General features: G+C 42.6%; 1 protein-coding gene across 1 annotated transcript in view; it reads left to right on the plus strand.

Annotated features, from left to right (window-relative positions):
• LOC124793932 (protein neuralized) overlaps window positions 1-17,002 on the plus strand; it is an 881,057-nt gene that overhangs the window by 287,843 nt on the left and 576,212 nt on the right. The window contains exon 2 of the mRNA XM_047258061.1: window positions 14,401-14,478. Within this exon, the coding sequence (XP_047114017.1) occupies window positions 14,401-14,478 (78 nt within the window). The remainder of the gene's footprint in view (window positions 1-14,400; window positions 14,479-17,002) is intronic.

The raw sequence follows: 17,002 nt of genomic DNA on the forward strand, positions 1-17,002 counted from the left end.
ACAAGGGGACGGCACCTACTCGTCATCACCGATTTCGTACAAGTTTATGGGTTATCCCCGGCTTGGCCAGAAATGAAAGTGACGGAAGCGGGAGCTCCGAATGGCCAAGCGTTTAGGAAAAAAATGTAGCATTTTTGGAGCGCGTCGGGCGAGGCATCAGCCATTTGTGCTAGCGTAGTTTTCCAGACAGCAGTCGGCGCACCAGAAAGAGTATGGAACGGCAATCCCAGGGTCGTGAGATCGAGTCCCAACGCTGAAAGTAGTTTTTTTTATTTTCAGTTTTTACGTTACTTACACTGATAATAACCAGAAAATGAACAAAGCAGCCCTCTCGCGTACGTCACAATCTGCTATAACCGGTTGTGGAAAATTATTGGGAACCGCCTACGTGTGCCTATAAGAGAGTATTGGCTCTTTCGGAGCGCGAATACAAAAGACAATGTATGAATACGGGGTTAAATATAGGAATGTCGTCGTCAGTACGTCAGAATCTGGGAAAACAACAACCTTACAAAAAGTTTTCGAGTGATGTCATGGAAGCTCTACGTGCAGGAGAATAAATTTCTTCTGTTAATTCAAGAAAGGTAGTAGGCGTAATCCACTAAATTACAGGCCCATATCGTTAACGTCGACATGCAGCAGGATTTTAGAACATATATTCTGTTCGAACACTATGAATTACCTCGAAGAAAACGGTCTATTGACACACAGTCAACATGGGTTTAGAAAACATCGTTCCTGTGAAACACAATTAGCTCTTTATTCACATGAAGTGTTGAGTGCTATTGACAAGGGATTTCAGATCGATTCCGTATTTCTGGATTTCCGGAAGGCTTTAGACACTGTACCACACAATCGGCTCGTATTGAAATTGCGTGCTTAAGGAATGTCGTCTCAGTTAAGTGACTGGATTTGTGATTTTCTGTCAGAGAGGTCACAGTTCGTAGTAACTGATGGAAAGTCATCGAGTAAAACAGAAGTGATTTCTGGCGTTCCCCAAGGTAGTGTTATAGGCCCTTTGCTGTTCTTTATCTATATAAACGATTTTGGAGACAATCTGAGCAGCTGTCTTCGGTTGTTTGCAGATGACGCTGTCGTTTATCGACTAATAAAGTCATCAGAAGAGAAAAAAACTACAAACCGATTTAGAAGAAATATCGGAATGGTGCGAAAAGTGGCAGTTGACCCTAAATAACGAAAAGTGTGAGGTCATCCACATGAATGCTAAAAGGAAATCGTTAAACTTCGGTTACACCATAAATCAGTCTAATCTAAAAGCCATAAATTCAGCTAAATACCTAGGTATTACAATTACAACAACTTAAATTGGAAGGAACACATAGAAAATGATGTGTGGAAGGCTAACCAAAGAATGCGTTTTATTGGCACGACACTTAGAAAATGTAACAGACCAACTAAGGAGACTGCCTACACTACGCTTGTCCGTCCTCTTTTAGAATACTGCTGCGCGGTGTGCGATCCTTACCAGATAGGACTGACGGAGTACATCGAAAAAGTTCAAAGAAAGGCAGCACATTTTGTATTATCGCGAAATATGGGAGAGAGTGTCACAGAAATGATACAAGATTTGGCCTGGAAATCATTAAAAGAAAGGCGTTTTTCGTTGCGACGGAAACTTCTCACGAAATTCTAATCACCAACTTTCTCCTCCGAATGCGAAAATATTTTGTTGACACCGACCTACATAGGGAGGAACGATCACCACGATAAAATAAGGGAAATCAGAGCTCGTACGGAAAGATATAGGTGTTCATCCTTCCGCGCGGTATGCGAGAGTGGAATAATAGAGAATTGTGAAGGTGGTTAGATGAGCCCTCTGCCAGGCACTTAAATGTGGTTTTCAGAGTATCCATGTAGATGTAGATGTAGAATTTACTCGTGGGGAGAAGAAACAAATCCACAATGATACGATGAGATTTTTCAAGATGAGGAAGGATTTCCAGCGTGCGTTATTAAAGTGATGCCCTCAAATTCACTCCTTTAGTGTAACTTGCGGTGTCCATTTGTGTCGTCAGGTGAATAACTTGACCAAAAAACTTGAAAATTGCCCTTATCTCATCGACAAAGAAGAATAAATCACACCCCCCAGAGACTACATCAGAATACATTCCACTGTACATCACCAGTTGTCCTCGGCAATATTTGGTTTCAGGAAGCTTTCCGAGTGGTTTGCTGCCAAACTGTGCGATGAGACCGAACGTTTTATGAATGTAAACCATGTTTGTTTTTCGGCAGAAACGTTAACCCTTAACATCCCAGGTGCGGTCTCACAGACTGCTACCGTTTATTGTTAATCTGTAGCTAATGCATAGGGGTGGGAGGAGATTACCTATTTGTTCTTTCCTGAAGCTGCAGTGATTTCCTTTGTCAGTAGCCACTAAAATGGTTTGAGGTCAGTTTAGGGACTTATGTTCGATTAGATACTTACAGCGAAATTGAAAGTGAATATAACTCAGAATAGGAACAGTTCGAACATGAAGATGAATTTGTTTTGCCACCTGTGAAATGCTTGAATGAAACAAGTGATTACAGTGATGAAGACAAGGTTGTAGAGACTGAATCTTTAGCTAAAGGTTCTGCTAGAAATGTATTTAGTCGATACAAATATCGCTGGCCATCGAAGCATCTTCCATTGATGGACAATGGCATTATTTTTCCGCATGTTGGACATAAGTGGGGGTGAATGCGTTTGTCCTCCACAATTCCTACAAAAACAATGCTCAGGTGAGCCACACTAATTTTTTTGAAGAAGCTTGCAAATTCAATGGTGACATCACAGATAAAAAGCGAGTCAACAAGTATCACGTAGCCCGTAAACTTCGTGTATCTATTTACCGTGTCTTGGGTGCAAGAAAACCAAAACATGCTCCACCTGATACCAAAAAAAGAAGAAAAAGGCGTTTTATATTTATCATTGTTGCAAGAAGACAATCTATCTTGATTTCTCTACAAAAGGTCCAGCGAGAGTAAAGAAAACCTCTGAGAAGAAAACTAAAAACCTAAAAATTACTGTTGTATATGTTTTTATTATTACATGTATAATAAACAATAAAAATGAAGTAAAAAGTAAAACTTAGAATGCAGGGTATTTGAGTTTTCATAGCATTAACATGCAGTGTTATGTTCATTTGACCTGGGAAGCTAAGACTTAAAACAAACATGTAACTGTAAAAATGCGGCCTCTATAAAGCGTGATAGATGCCCGGAAAATTACTGCTTTTCCTGTTGTTACGATGAATATTGCTCGGGCAAGAGTAAATCATCAGCAGTAACGTAATAAAATTTTTCTAATTCTGTATACGAAGTTCTCATACACGCCTTATAATCGCTTCCTGGAAATTTATTTCAAATCCCAGAGTTTGGTTTGCCCTTTCCTTTCATGCCTTTAATGAAAATACTAACACATACAATATACTGAATGTTGTGTCTAGACAAAACAGCCTAGACACAATGAGAGGAAGCCGAAAGGCACGCGCTAAGTTAAAGCAGGATGGCGTGAGGTCTGAAACAGGATACGTAATGAATGCTATAAAGAAAAGTACGTAGCTTCTGGAATACTTAACTTTAATCCATCCTTTTGGTACATCTGGAGACTGTGGCGATACAAGTGAGACTCTTTAGATATATGCAATGTTACTAATGGCGCCTTGCTAGGTCATAGCCATTGACTTAGCTGAAGGCTATTCTAACTATTGGCTCGGCTAATGAGCAATGCTTCGTCCATGTAGTCGCTAGCAAAGTCGTCCGTACAACTGGGGCGAGTGCTAGTCAGTCTCTCGAGACCTGCCTTGTGGTGGCGCTCGGTCTGCGATCCCTTACAGTGGCGACACGCGGGTCCGACATGTACTAATGGACCGCGGCCGATTTAAAGCTACCACCTAGCAAGTGTGGTGTCTGGCGGTGACACCACACTGAACCTTTTTCGGTTTGAAAATAAGAAGAAAGTTTCCACATAGGGATTCGACACCACGACCCTCGGATTACCGTTCTGTAGTCGTTCTCCTGATCCAACCGTTGTGTCATAAATGGCTCATGTTTCGTCAGGCCAGAGCTAAAAATGCAATTATTTCTAAACGCTTTCGCTATCATTACTGGCCAAGTCCCGCATACACCATGAATTTGGACTATACACCATAAATTTGGACTAAATCGGTGATGAAGAGTAGCGCGGGTCCTCTTGTAAGCGGTGCAGGCAAGGTAGCTCACCGTGTTTGGTCAGAAGACTGGCCACTATCTATAATTAAACAAAAAAACCATGAGCGAACTTGTCATTGATGAATGTGAACGATGTTCAAAATGTTCGAATTTGTGTGAATTCCCAAGGGACCAAACTGCTGAGGTCATCGGTCCCTAGACTTAGACACTACTTAAACTAACTTATGCTAAGAACAACACACACACCCATGCCCAAGGGAGGACTCGAACCTCCGGCGGGAGGGGCCGCGCAATCCACGACATGAATGAACGATGTCATGCGACATTCCCACAGAAGTACTCAAGAAAAACGACGAAGAAACAGATAGAAAGAAGAAGAAATAAAAGTGGTATAGGGCCAGAATACTAACCCAAAGGTCTCGGGTGCGACCCCCGGGTCACTCCTCGGATTTTTATCTGCCACTTATCTTTCACCAGGAAAATGTTCGTTAATGTGAAAAATGTCGAATTCCACCCTGATTCTGATTGCACGCTGAAGTGTACGTCCTCTAATAACAATCTGGTTAAATCAGTTGAAGAGTTCCAGGAAGGTAACGCCATACCACGTCCAACACGACCGTGTCTAGTGAAGCACTATGGTATTCAATTTTCGTTTTCGTGACAGCTTCAGTTGCTATTTTTAGAATAGGTAAGATTCCTGAGCCTTTGCTATTCTGTGAAGAATTACAGGACCTGCTGAATGGAATGAACAGTTTAATGAGCACAGTTTACAGACTGTTGATATACTTTTCGGGATGTGAGGTCGTGGTCCAAGAACTTTTCTGCTCCTTACGTTTCGTCCAGGCTGCGCTGGACTTCCTCAGCGGCGCTGCTCCGCTGAGTCTTGGGTCGGCAAGACTCAGCGGAGCAGCGCCTCTGAGGAAGTCCAGCGCAGCCTGGACGAAACGTAAGGAGCAGAAAAGTTCTTGGACCACGACCTCACATCCCGAAAAGTATATCAACAGCTATGTCATCCGGTCGTGAAAGCCTTCATTCTACAGTTTACAGACTGTCAGTAAACCAAAGAAAGACGGAAGCGGCCGGCCGGAGTGGCCGTGCGGTTCTAGGCGCTACGGTCTGGAGCCGAGCGACCGCTACGGTCGCAAGTTCGAATCCTGCCTCGGGCATGGATGTGTGTGATGTCCTTAGGCTAGTTAGGTTTAATTAGTTCTATGTTCTAGGCGACTGATGACCCCAGAAGTTAAATCGCATAGTGCTCAGAGCCATTTGAACCAAAGACGGAAGCTGGGAAGTGTAGCAGAGATAAATTGGCGATAAACTTAGTAGTAGATGAAGTGAAGGAATTTTCTGTCGTTCAAGGAAAACAAAGCATAACGACGAAGCAGAGAGTACATAAAAGCAGACTTGCACGGGCAAAGATGGCATTGCTGGCCAAAAGAAGCATACTAGTATCGAATATCGGTCTCAACTTAAATAAGAAGTTTCTGAGGATGTATGTTTGGAGAACAGGCGTTGTGTGGAAGCGAGTCGTGGACTGTAGGGGAAACCGGAAGGGAATTTTAGCGTTCGATGTGGTGTTACGGGAGGATTCTGAAAACTATGTGTTACGGGAGGATTCCTCGGTGAGGAAAAGAAAATTTGGAAACACTATTAGAAGGGGGGGGGGAGTGATAGGACATGTGTTAAGACATTAGGGAATAACTTCCATGTTACTAGAAGGATCCGTAAAGGGAAAAGAACTGCAAGGGAACACATAAATTGGAATATATCTAACAAATAACTAACGATACTGGGTGTGGCTGTTAAATTGAGATAAAGGGGATTGGTAAAAGGTAAAGCATGAAATTTACTTGCAGCTACGAATGTGGACAACCATTAGCTGCATAATGGAATGACGACATTGAAGATTTGTGCCGTAACGAGAATCGAATCCGGATTTCTCGTTTGTCACGAGCGGTCGCCTTACCATTAGGGTATCCGAACACGACTCACGGCCAGACCCAAACTTCATCATGTCATCACCCATGTGTCTACTACCTGCAGTCGTACATCCATTTTGTATATTCGCGTACAAGGGAGATATTTTAATTGAAAGTCGCTTGCCTAGTGTCGGCGGATAAAGACGACACTACAGTGCCTGTGTTGTTCAGAAATACGATGCAAAGTTCCTTCCCTTCCTCGTACTTGTGAACAACAGGTACTGCCGTATCGTAAAAAGTAAAGTAGTCATCAGCCCTGTTGCCTCCCTCCGACCTTTGAACTGAATTAGCCAACCAAAGGCCCGCCGTGCTCGCCATGAGTCTTGCCGAACATAGGAACAATCCGTGCTCTGCACAGATGCGACCAGAGAACTGAACAAATCGAGGGAACCATGCTACAGCCAGCAACTTTGGAGGTTTCCTTTGGTCATAAGTTGAATGTTGAAGCCTGCCCGGAAAGACACGTTAATATCTGATTACACCAATTGCCGAACAATCACTAGAAGCAATCACACCCATTAAAATCTAGTAGTATGCTTATGGAGCGATATAAAGTGGAACGGCCACATAAAACTAATATTAGGAAAGTCAGACGCCAGGCTGAGACAGGCTGGAAGAATTCTCAGGATGAGTAGTCCATCATTGTTCGTCCGATATTTGAGTCTTGCTCGTCTGTCTGAGACACTTACCAAAGAGTGTTGAGAGAGGGAACACAGCAGATAGAAGGAAGAGCATTGAGTTCCGCCACAAGTTAATCTAGCAAACGCGAAAGCGTCGTAGAGATGTTTATCCAACTCGATTTGCAGCCGCTTTAAGAGATGCGTTGTGCAGCACGATGTGCTTTACTGCTATAATTCAGAGAGCGTCCGTCCCAAGGAAATCAATATATTGTTTCACCCTAAGTGAATCTCGTGAAGGTAAAATTAGAACTCACACGGAAGCCTGCAAGCAATCGTTCTTCCCGCATACCATTCGCGAGGGAGGAATAGTGGTAGATAAGTACATTCTTCCACACACAAAAAGGTGGAATGTGGCGTACAGACATAGATACCCCTTCCAACTAGACCCTAGCTGGAAACGCAAAATAAAGAGCTCTCTCTCTTACAAAATTAGAAATAAACAACGTCAAAACAGAAACCCATAACCTTATTGCCGATTATAGCAGGGCTTCCTCGTGTACTGCCCACAACCCTTTGAAGGAGGGGAAAAAAGATATTGGAAGGAAAACTGTCTACGATGTCCAGATCCTTAGAGTTCGACGTATTCGTTCTTATTTCGGTTCAAGACACTGTGCGCTCACTGAACATCTCGCAAGCAAGAAAGATCTGATACTTAGTCGAAGATGATGACGATGATGATAATGCTGGTCAGCCTAACACTCTGTTCGAGGAGTGTTTTTATCTGTACCTTACCCTACATATTGATAAATGAAAGATAATACGTATAGGTAGGCTCAGAAGTCTGGTAGTGTTTGAGTTAAGTGTTAATGGTACAACGTTGGACACAGTCACATGGAATGAATATCCGGGTGCAACGTTAATCAGTAATAAGTGGAACGAACACGGAGAACTGTTTCTTACGCGTAGCTTACAGGCGACATCGATTCACTGTGAAAATTCGATATAGTGTAGCTCATCTGCATTGGAGATAGCGTACGAAATCTGAGGCGATCTTTTCTTGAGGCTACAGGAGTTTGATCAGTTGTCGAGGAAGTCATCTCACTGCGTTTGTCTCTGGGAACGTACACACTCGGATAAAAGAGGAGGTGAAAGCATTCGGAAGCAAGCTGCTACAATATCAACTGACTAGTTCGCTTAGTACGACATCCTCACGCAGATGCAATCGTACGTGGGAATCACTGGAGCAGTGGTCTTGAGACCTTTTTTTTTTTTTTCGCGGAACGCTCATGAAAAAGTTGAAATTACCAATATATGAGAAAGGATTTAAAACGATGTTGTTGCCCTCAACGAATGTGACGAGGAAGGATTGTAAGACAGAGGTAAGTGAATTAGGGCTACTCGAGAGGCGTACAAACAGTTTTTTGTGCTGTGTCCATTCCAAGTGAAACTGGAAAGCGTGTGAACAAAAACCACCCGAATACGTTCCACTGTGTACAGTGTTCAATAGTCCGAAAATGATGAAATGTAATGTATGCGTGGCTCGATGTGCCTGCATAATACACCACAAAACTGTCGCTGCTTGATGGGTGTACGTACGTTTAGTCAGGATGTTTATTTAACCTTCTGCTCAAAGCATGGGAGTAATTACTTGCAGTCTGCCGTAACGTACTTTTACGTGCTCCTTTATTACGTCAAAATTCTGAAGGGGAGCATCCGGACATTATTGCAGGAGAAGCTAGGAACTGCGTGGTCTGGAAAAGCACTGTTCACGTCGGCGGAAAATTTTAACCACCTTATTATGAGATCCCCCGTCAATTGCACTACTCAGTGGCAAGCTCCGTTGAAATTACTCTCTTAGAGTCCAAGCGCGGGGGGTCGTTATAAAATCGCGTTCCCCTGGTGGACGCACGCGTCATTAGTTTAATGGGCACGCGGCTTTTTTCTGCAGTATGAAATGCTACAGTGACCTCTCATACGAAATAAAGAAAAAAAGTGCTTCTGCGAAGTGACGTAAATTCCTGAATTCTTTCAATACGGACGAATACGCAGAACCGTCGCTTAATAGCATCACAAATATACTCAGATCGAATGTGCTGCGGATTACGCCGACCAAGAGAGCCCGATAAATGAGTGTGACAGCACTGCGCTTGTGCATCACAAATTTAATTTATTTATCGGAGATAAAATTCTTTTTGTCTCTTCAAATATGAGTGCCGTATGTATACATATCGCGGCAAAATTCTTCCATTTCTGGTGAAACTAATGTTTTATGTTTGAGATATGTATGGTAAATAAAACGGAATACCTCTTTTAGCTGCCAGCCGCTGTGGCCGAGCGGTTCTAGGCGCTTCAGTCTGGAACCATGCGACCGCTACGGTCGCAGGTTCGAATCCTGCCTCGGGCATGGATGTGTTTGATGTCCTTACGTTTAAGTAGTTCGAAGTCTAGGGCACTGATGACCTCAGATGTTAAGTCCCGTAGTGCTTAGAGCCATTTGAACCATTTTTGAACCTCTTTTAGATAATTTTAAAATTTGAATCTCCTGTGTTTATAACCCTACCACAGGGTTTTCCAGAAGCGATATGGGCCATAGCAGTGTTACTGAATGGTAACTGATTTGGCACACAATCGTTTACGTCTAAATATCGAAACGACCCTAAGGCCTGGAATTCGCCAACCCACCCCTAACGAACCAGTTTAAAATTCCACTTTAATACTTGAAGTCTGCCACAATAAACCATGTCCCTGTGTAACCAGGGCAAGACTGTCGCTTTGGAATAAAGGGATAGGCGTGATTTTCAATACAGATTTCTTTGAAAAACCAATGGATGTTTTTAGCAAACCATTACCCTATTTCTGTATTGCTAGATGTTGAATGGGACGATATGTGTGACGGTTGTTGGGAGTGATGGTGCTGGGTTCGAGAGATAGGCGTAGTAACATTCCACAGATAATCACTTCTTATTAAACAACACAAAACCCAAGCGTTAAAGTGTATACCCAGTTACGAGATCAGCCACAGAACTACAGTTTTACAATAAGCATATACAATGATACCCAGAATGTAATATCATTTGAAACAGTACAATGAGCATACCTTAGGAATTTTATAGTTGTCTTATATGTTGTTGTTGTTGTGGTCTTCAGTCCTGAGACTGGTTTGATGCAGCTCTCCATGCTACTCTATCCTGTGCAAGCCTCTTCATCTCCCAGTACCTATTGCAACTTACATCCTTCTGAATCTGCTTAGTGTATTCATCTCTTGGTCTCCCTCTACGAATTGTACCCTCCACCTTGCCCTCCAATACTAGATTGGTGATCCCTTGATGCCTCAGAACATGTCCTATCAACCGATCCCTTCTTCTAGTCAAGTTGAGCCACGAACTCCTCTTCTCCCCCACTCTATTCGGTACCTCCTCATCAGATATGTGATCTACCCATCTAATCTTCAGCATTGTTCTGTAGCACCTCATTTCGAAAGCTTCTATTCTCTTCTTGTCTAAAACTATTTATCGTCCACGTTTCACTTCCATACATGGCTACACTCCATACAAATACTCTCAGAAACGACTTCCTGACACTCAAATCTATACTCGATGTTAGCAAATTTCTCTTCTTCAGAAACGCTTTCCTTGCCATTGCCAGTCTACATTTTATATCCACTCTACTTCGACCATCATCAGTTATTTTGCTCCCCAAATATCAAAACTCCTTTACTACTTTAAGTGTCTCATTCCCTAATCTAATTCCCTCAGCACCACCCGAGTTAACTCGACTACATTCCATTATCCTCGTTTTGCTTTTGTTCATGTTCATCTTATATCCTCCTTCCAAAACACTGTCCATTCCGTTCAACTTCTCTTCCAAGTCCTTTGCTGTCTCTGACAGAATTACAATGTCATCGGCGAACCTCAAAGTTTTTATATCTTCTCCATGGATTTTAATACCTACTCCGAATTTTTCTTTTGTTTCCTTTACTGCTTGCTCAATATACAGATTGAATAAGATCGGGGAGGGGCTACAACCCTGTCTCACTCCATTCCCAACCACTGCTTCCCTTTCATGTCCCTCGACTCTTATAACTGCCATCTGGTTTCTGTACAAATTGTAAATAGCCTTTCGCCCCCTGTACTTTTCCCCTGCCACTTTCAGAATTTGAAAGAGAGTATTCCAGTCAGCATTGTCAAAAGCTTTTTCTAAATCTACAAATGCTAGAAACGTTGGTTTGCCTTTTCTTAATCTGGCTTCTAAGATAAGTCGTAGGGTCTGTACTGCCTCACGTGTTCCAATTACCATTTTTCCATTCGTCTTATATAATGACCTCCAAAACGGACAATAATTTAAACAGCACAAAATAATAACACTTAGGAAGCTGTGTAACTCTTGCAGAATTTATTAAACGAATGAAATGACACAGTTTCAGAGACGTTACTGGTCTTACATAGATATGGCTTTATGTAAATAGACTGATGCGGCGATTGAAAATTTGTACCAAGGGCGGTTATCGAACCAGGGTTTCCTGCTCACTGAGCCACCTTGGCACAGCGGGTCACACAACTGCGCAGACTACCCTGGCACGCGTCCCTCTTCGATTCAAATTCCGGGTTCTATTTCTGGCCTTGGTACAAATTTTCACTCGCCGCTTCAGTCTGTGTACATATTATATATATAAAGACCAGTAAAGTCTCTCAAATTGTGTCATTTCATTTGTAGAAGTACCAGCACCTTCGATGCTGAGGTTCTATCCAGAACACAGAGAACCTCAGCGATTCTGTTCGCGTCTTAGGAGGAATATGAAAGTAGACTGGGGCGGCAATGAGAATCTGGATCGAGGAGGGAGGCGTGCCAGGGTAACTCGTGAAGCTGTGTGAATGGCTATACCAGGGTGGCTTAGTGGCCAACGCACCTGCCTCGTGAGCAGGAGACCCGCGTTCGATTCCTGCCCTTGGTACAAATTTTCACTCACCGCTTCAGTCTATATACATAAAATTTATTAAATGAGATCAAGCAAAAACCAAATTAAAGAAATAACATGACGCCCACACTCCTTTAATAACAATAACCGTACATACCTCTCATACAGTTCGAATATCAAGTTAAAGATTACGCCTGTCACTTTACATGATAATGATGATGATGATGATGATGATGATGATGATGATGATTGGTCTGTGGGGCGCTCAATGCGCGGTAATCAGCTCCTGTACAAAGTCCTAATTTTTCTACACTCCATTTTTTACACAATTCAACCTAGCAACTGTCGCCTGTCACTTTAGTCCGCTCCCATGGTACATCTGGCAGAACCTCAGTGTAAATAAAAGGACCCAGCAAAATATACAACGATCAACCTGAATCTTAGAACCAAGTAAGGCTGCTGAAAGTTCTTGATTGTCGCGCGGGATTAGCCGAGCGGTCTGAGGCGCTGCAGCCATGGACTGTGCGGCTGGTCCCGGCGGAGGTTCGAGTCCTCCCTCGGGCATGGGTGTGTGTGTTCGTCCTTAGGGTAATTTAGGTTAAGTAGTGTGTAAGCTTAGGGACTGATGACCTTAGCAGTTAAGTCCCATAAGATTTCACACACATTTCTTGAATTAACGCACCCAACAGGCAACAGAAAATAACACGAGCCTCTTTATCTCAACTAATGACAAATTTCCACAGTTTGAGATCTGGAGATTCACCTTGTTTGATTAAAACCCAGCGTTAGTAATCTAGTGCAGCTTGCCACTGTACAACGTTCCAGCAGGCCGAACGTTGCCTATGGACAAGAGTGGCCGGCCGGTGTGGCCGAGCGGTTCTAGGCGCTTCAGTCTGGAACCGCGTGACCGCTACTGTCGCAGGTTCGAATCCTGCCGCGGGCATGGAGTTGTGTGATGTCCTTAGGTTAGTTAGGTTTAAGTGGTTCTAAATTCTAGGGGACTGATGACCTCAGAAGTTCAGTCCCATAGCGCTCAGAGCCATTTGAACCATAATCAATAGAAAACATTGAGGCAATCTTGTTTGTTTTCGCTAATTATGGATACAAACACCAGAGTGACTGCTATATTTTTTCATCTAATTGGTTCAAATGGCTCTGAGCACTATGGGACTTAACATCTGATGTCATCAGTCCCCTAGAACTTAGAACTACTTAAACCTAACTAACCTAAGGACATCACACACATCCATGCCCGAGGCAGGATTCGAACCTGCGACCGTAGCGGTCTCGCGGTTCCAGACTGTAGCGCCTAGAACCGCACGACCATTCCGGCCGGCTTTAATCTAATTATTGATAGAAACAACGTACTGCATAGCTGTTAAATCAAACATCTCCGACATTGTTCACTGTTGATTCTGTTGCGAATATCTTTTCTAATGAAGAGACAGTTTTTCCTTTAAAAACGAGGCACAAAGCGATTATGATTTAATAGTACACGATTGGAATAATAATTTCAGTACGTTCCACCTACGAGGAAGGCTGACTACAATTTACGGCAACATTTTGAGGAAAGTTGATCTGCAGCGGATGACCCCAAGCTTAAAGTTTTTTAAACAGTTGTCCAAAGAAAGAAAGTTATAAATAATCTGTAGGTTCAATTAAGTATTCAGCTATTTCAGAATTAGAATCTTTTTTCAGTTAGGTTTCGATGGGCTGTGACTTTCGGCCCATCCTATACTTTGTTCTGTCTTCCATTTCTTGCTTATTTATGCCAGTTTTGTTCTAGATCTTAATGCATTGTCCTAAACTTGTTGGGGTTTCCTTCTAATTGTTAAAAAAGCCGTTCAATTTTTCTTTTCGGCCTGCTAGAACTGATTCGTTAGATTGCTCCTTCTCCTAATTTCGTTTGTAATCATTTCTACCTGATTGTACAGTTCTGTATTACTTCTTCTTCTAAATGGTTCTACGGTTGTTCTATGTTATATCATCTTCCTCACAGTTTCTCTCCCCTTTTTCCTCGTTTCATTTTCTTTAATTGATACTAAAATTAGTATATCTAATGAGTATGAGCCTTCTGGCCGAATTACTGTCTTGTAATTTTTTTGTCTATAGAGAACGATTCATAATTATTATCGTATGATAATTGAAAGCCGGCCGAGGTGGCCGAGTGGTTCTAGGCGCTACAGTCTGGAACCGCGCGACCGCTACGGTCGCAGGTTCGAATCCTGCCTCGGGCATGGATGTGTGTGATGTCCTTAGGTTAGTTAGGTTTAAGTAATTCTAAGTTCTAGGGGACTGATGACCTCAGAAGTTAAGTACCATAGTTCTCAGAGCCATTTGAACCATTTGATAAATGAAATGCTAAGCTCACCTTTCGTAATCTTGCTCTGATGACTGTTTTCCCCCTCCATTAGGTTGATAACCTCTCCTTGATGTTTAACGTTAAATTGGTCTATTCTTATGATATATCCATACTTTATGCTTAATTTTGATGGTGCAACTTTGTTGCATCTCATTACCTCTGTTTTTCCGATGGATATTTGTAGTCCCGGTTCTCCTGGCGTTTGTTCAAGTATTTCTATCAGTTTCTTTGGTACTGGACTTCACTGTTAACAGAGGAGCCTAATTACCTGGTAACCATGAAAAGCGCAGCGAAAGTGTTGTTTTCTCCATTGTGTGATCCTCGCACGTCTGCTTTTGCCGCTTTCAGAAGGGGGTGCAGGGAGTGGAGGCAGAACGGTCCAGCCAGCAGTAAGCGTGTCGCAGGGACCTGTGCGCTGCGAAAGGGGTAAGCTCCGCCTCCTTCACCTTGTGTTGACAGCAGTGAGAGTAGACGGGCGTTTGCGCTCGTTGCGGAACATCTGTAGTGTATAAGACTGGCGTGCTAACTGAAGCTCTTCTACATGTTTCATGTAACTGAATCTCTGAACTGGTTTGGGACATGGGTATCGACTGTGGATGACGAACTACACCTGTGATTTTAATTAGCAGTTTATGTAGGTATGATATACAACCAGTCACATTTGGAATTTAATATGATTTACTGTACCATTAATTAATTCTTGGATGGACACAGACATATTAATAACTTGAAAAGTATTAATTTTCCACAATAATATTTATTAAGGCGTAGTGAATCAGCTTTCGGCTTCTTAGGTCATTGTCAGATAACTTAATGCTAGTACAAGAACATTATATTCGGGACTTTGTGCAGATGCTGGGGTCGTAGTACTCTCGAAAATAAGGGAAATTTAGGCGTAAGTTAATGAAATATGTACGGATCAAAAAAATCATTATATTTTTGGATACTTGGCATCCTGATATCCAGATGGAAATCAGTTCGTTAATGTACATTTTAGCCTGCTTACACACACCCCCACCTACCCACACACACAGTGAAAAGTGCGCCTTGGAATGTGCGCTGTCTGATCGGTTTCAAGGGTACTGATTGTGCAATCCACTGGTGTGATACCTCTTACAAAGTCGTCGATTCGTTCGTCTAGAGCAGGAGCAGTCAACATTTTGTACCTTCCGCCCACTTTTGTATCTCTGTTACTAATAAAATTTTCTAACTGCCAACCGGTTCCAAATAATGGTAATTTATAAAGTAGGGAAGTAACTTTTATTTATGAATCAGAGTTACAGCAAGTTAAAGCATGTAATAAAAATTACTTCCCGAACACGTTATGTCAAAATGTTATGAAAACGTAATGAAAATATTTTAAAAATGCATACCGCCCACCACGAAAGCGAGAACGCCTACTAGTGGCTGGTATGGACCAGGCTGACTGCCACTGGTCTAGTGTTTTCTTCTGTATCATCAGGAAATTGTATTCGGCAAGCCCTGCTTGGAATCTCCTACAACACACACACACACACACACACACACACACACACACACACACACAATCGCATGCGCACACGCACGTGTACTTATCTTTCTTTATCACGAGCTAGACTGATTATGGACAATGGACAAGAATACATTACAAAATTGCATTTTATTGTTTTCTATTCTTGCTGAAGGGTACCCGAAAAATGTATCTCACCCATGATTCGCAGTTTTTGGATTTCCTTGTCCATCTCATCCCGTAGTAGCTCGACTGGGTTACAAACACTGGACTGGATAGGCCATTCCACGTTTTTCAAAATTTTCTGCGAACCCACAGACTTCACGTAGTTCTGTCACAGTTTCGCGTACGTGCCGTGTTACAAAAGAAACTCTTTCCCAGTCAGGTGTAAAACAAGTGTCTTGGCACGTCCCTGGAGAAACGCATGATAAAACGTTTGGTTCCCCTGCTGTTCAGTGTTGATGTCTGTTAGCCCAGGGAAGCCTTTTTCTCCTTGTTAACAGGGCGCAACAACGGTTTCCTTGCTGCCACATAACGCTGGAGGTTGTATTCTTGCCAGGTGGCATCTCATTGTTGACCACTCACTAGTGTATCTCTAGTTATGTTTAGTTCAGCGTACAATTCCCGAAGACTTTTGAATCTCTTATATTTACTGGTCACTACTAAATACTTTTACTAGCTTTCAGATATTTTCCTGGGTACTCCTGATCGGGAATGATCATCATAGGAGCCTGTATCTCGATGACGGCGTATGGTCTTGGCAAATCCCCTAATGAATATCTTCAGTTTCTTTGGTATTGGTCGCAGGCTTGCCTTGTTGGTGCAAAGTGATTATCTTTACATGTGAATAATAAGGAATCTGACTGGGGCCCTTTTTAATTACTTTCGGTGCGTGTACTACCTTCTTTCACGGCTTGTTCTACCTTCATACAAACGGAACTACAAGTGAACACAACTGTAAAAAAAATAGTATCTCTAAAAGTCGTGCCGTCTGTTTGCGCCACGTGGAGTGTTTGGTAGAGCTGCTTGGATAGATAAAGTCAGTTTATATAAAACTGAGCAATACCAATATGTATGTATATGTACAATAATTATCTGTAGCCTGCAACACTGTGTCGTTATTAATCGCTATCTGAGCATCATATCCTGTACTCTAACTAATAACTCACGTATTTCACTCCCATCTTGCTCCGTTGCAGTATGCAGCACGGGGTTTCCAAACTTGGGGGGGGGGGGGGGAGGGGAGGGGGGAGGGGGAGGCTACTGTATGTAAGATTCGCTGTTGAGCAAAGTAATTATTAACTACATCTACAGGGTGATTGTGCTGATGTGCACGAACTGTAGCCAACGATCCCTGAGATGATAAGGAACAAAAAAGATTATATGTAGATATGGCTGGAAATGCGTTGCGAGGTAGCTATACCCACTTGAAAGTCGAAGCAAAAGATCTTTGACAGTGAC

The sequence above is a fragment of the Schistocerca piceifrons genome, chromosome 1, assembly GCF_021461385.2.
Source record: "Schistocerca piceifrons isolate TAMUIC-IGC-003096 chromosome 1, iqSchPice1.1, whole genome shotgun sequence".
Taxonomy (NCBI): Eukaryota; Metazoa; Arthropoda; class Insecta; order Orthoptera; family Acrididae; genus Schistocerca; species Schistocerca piceifrons.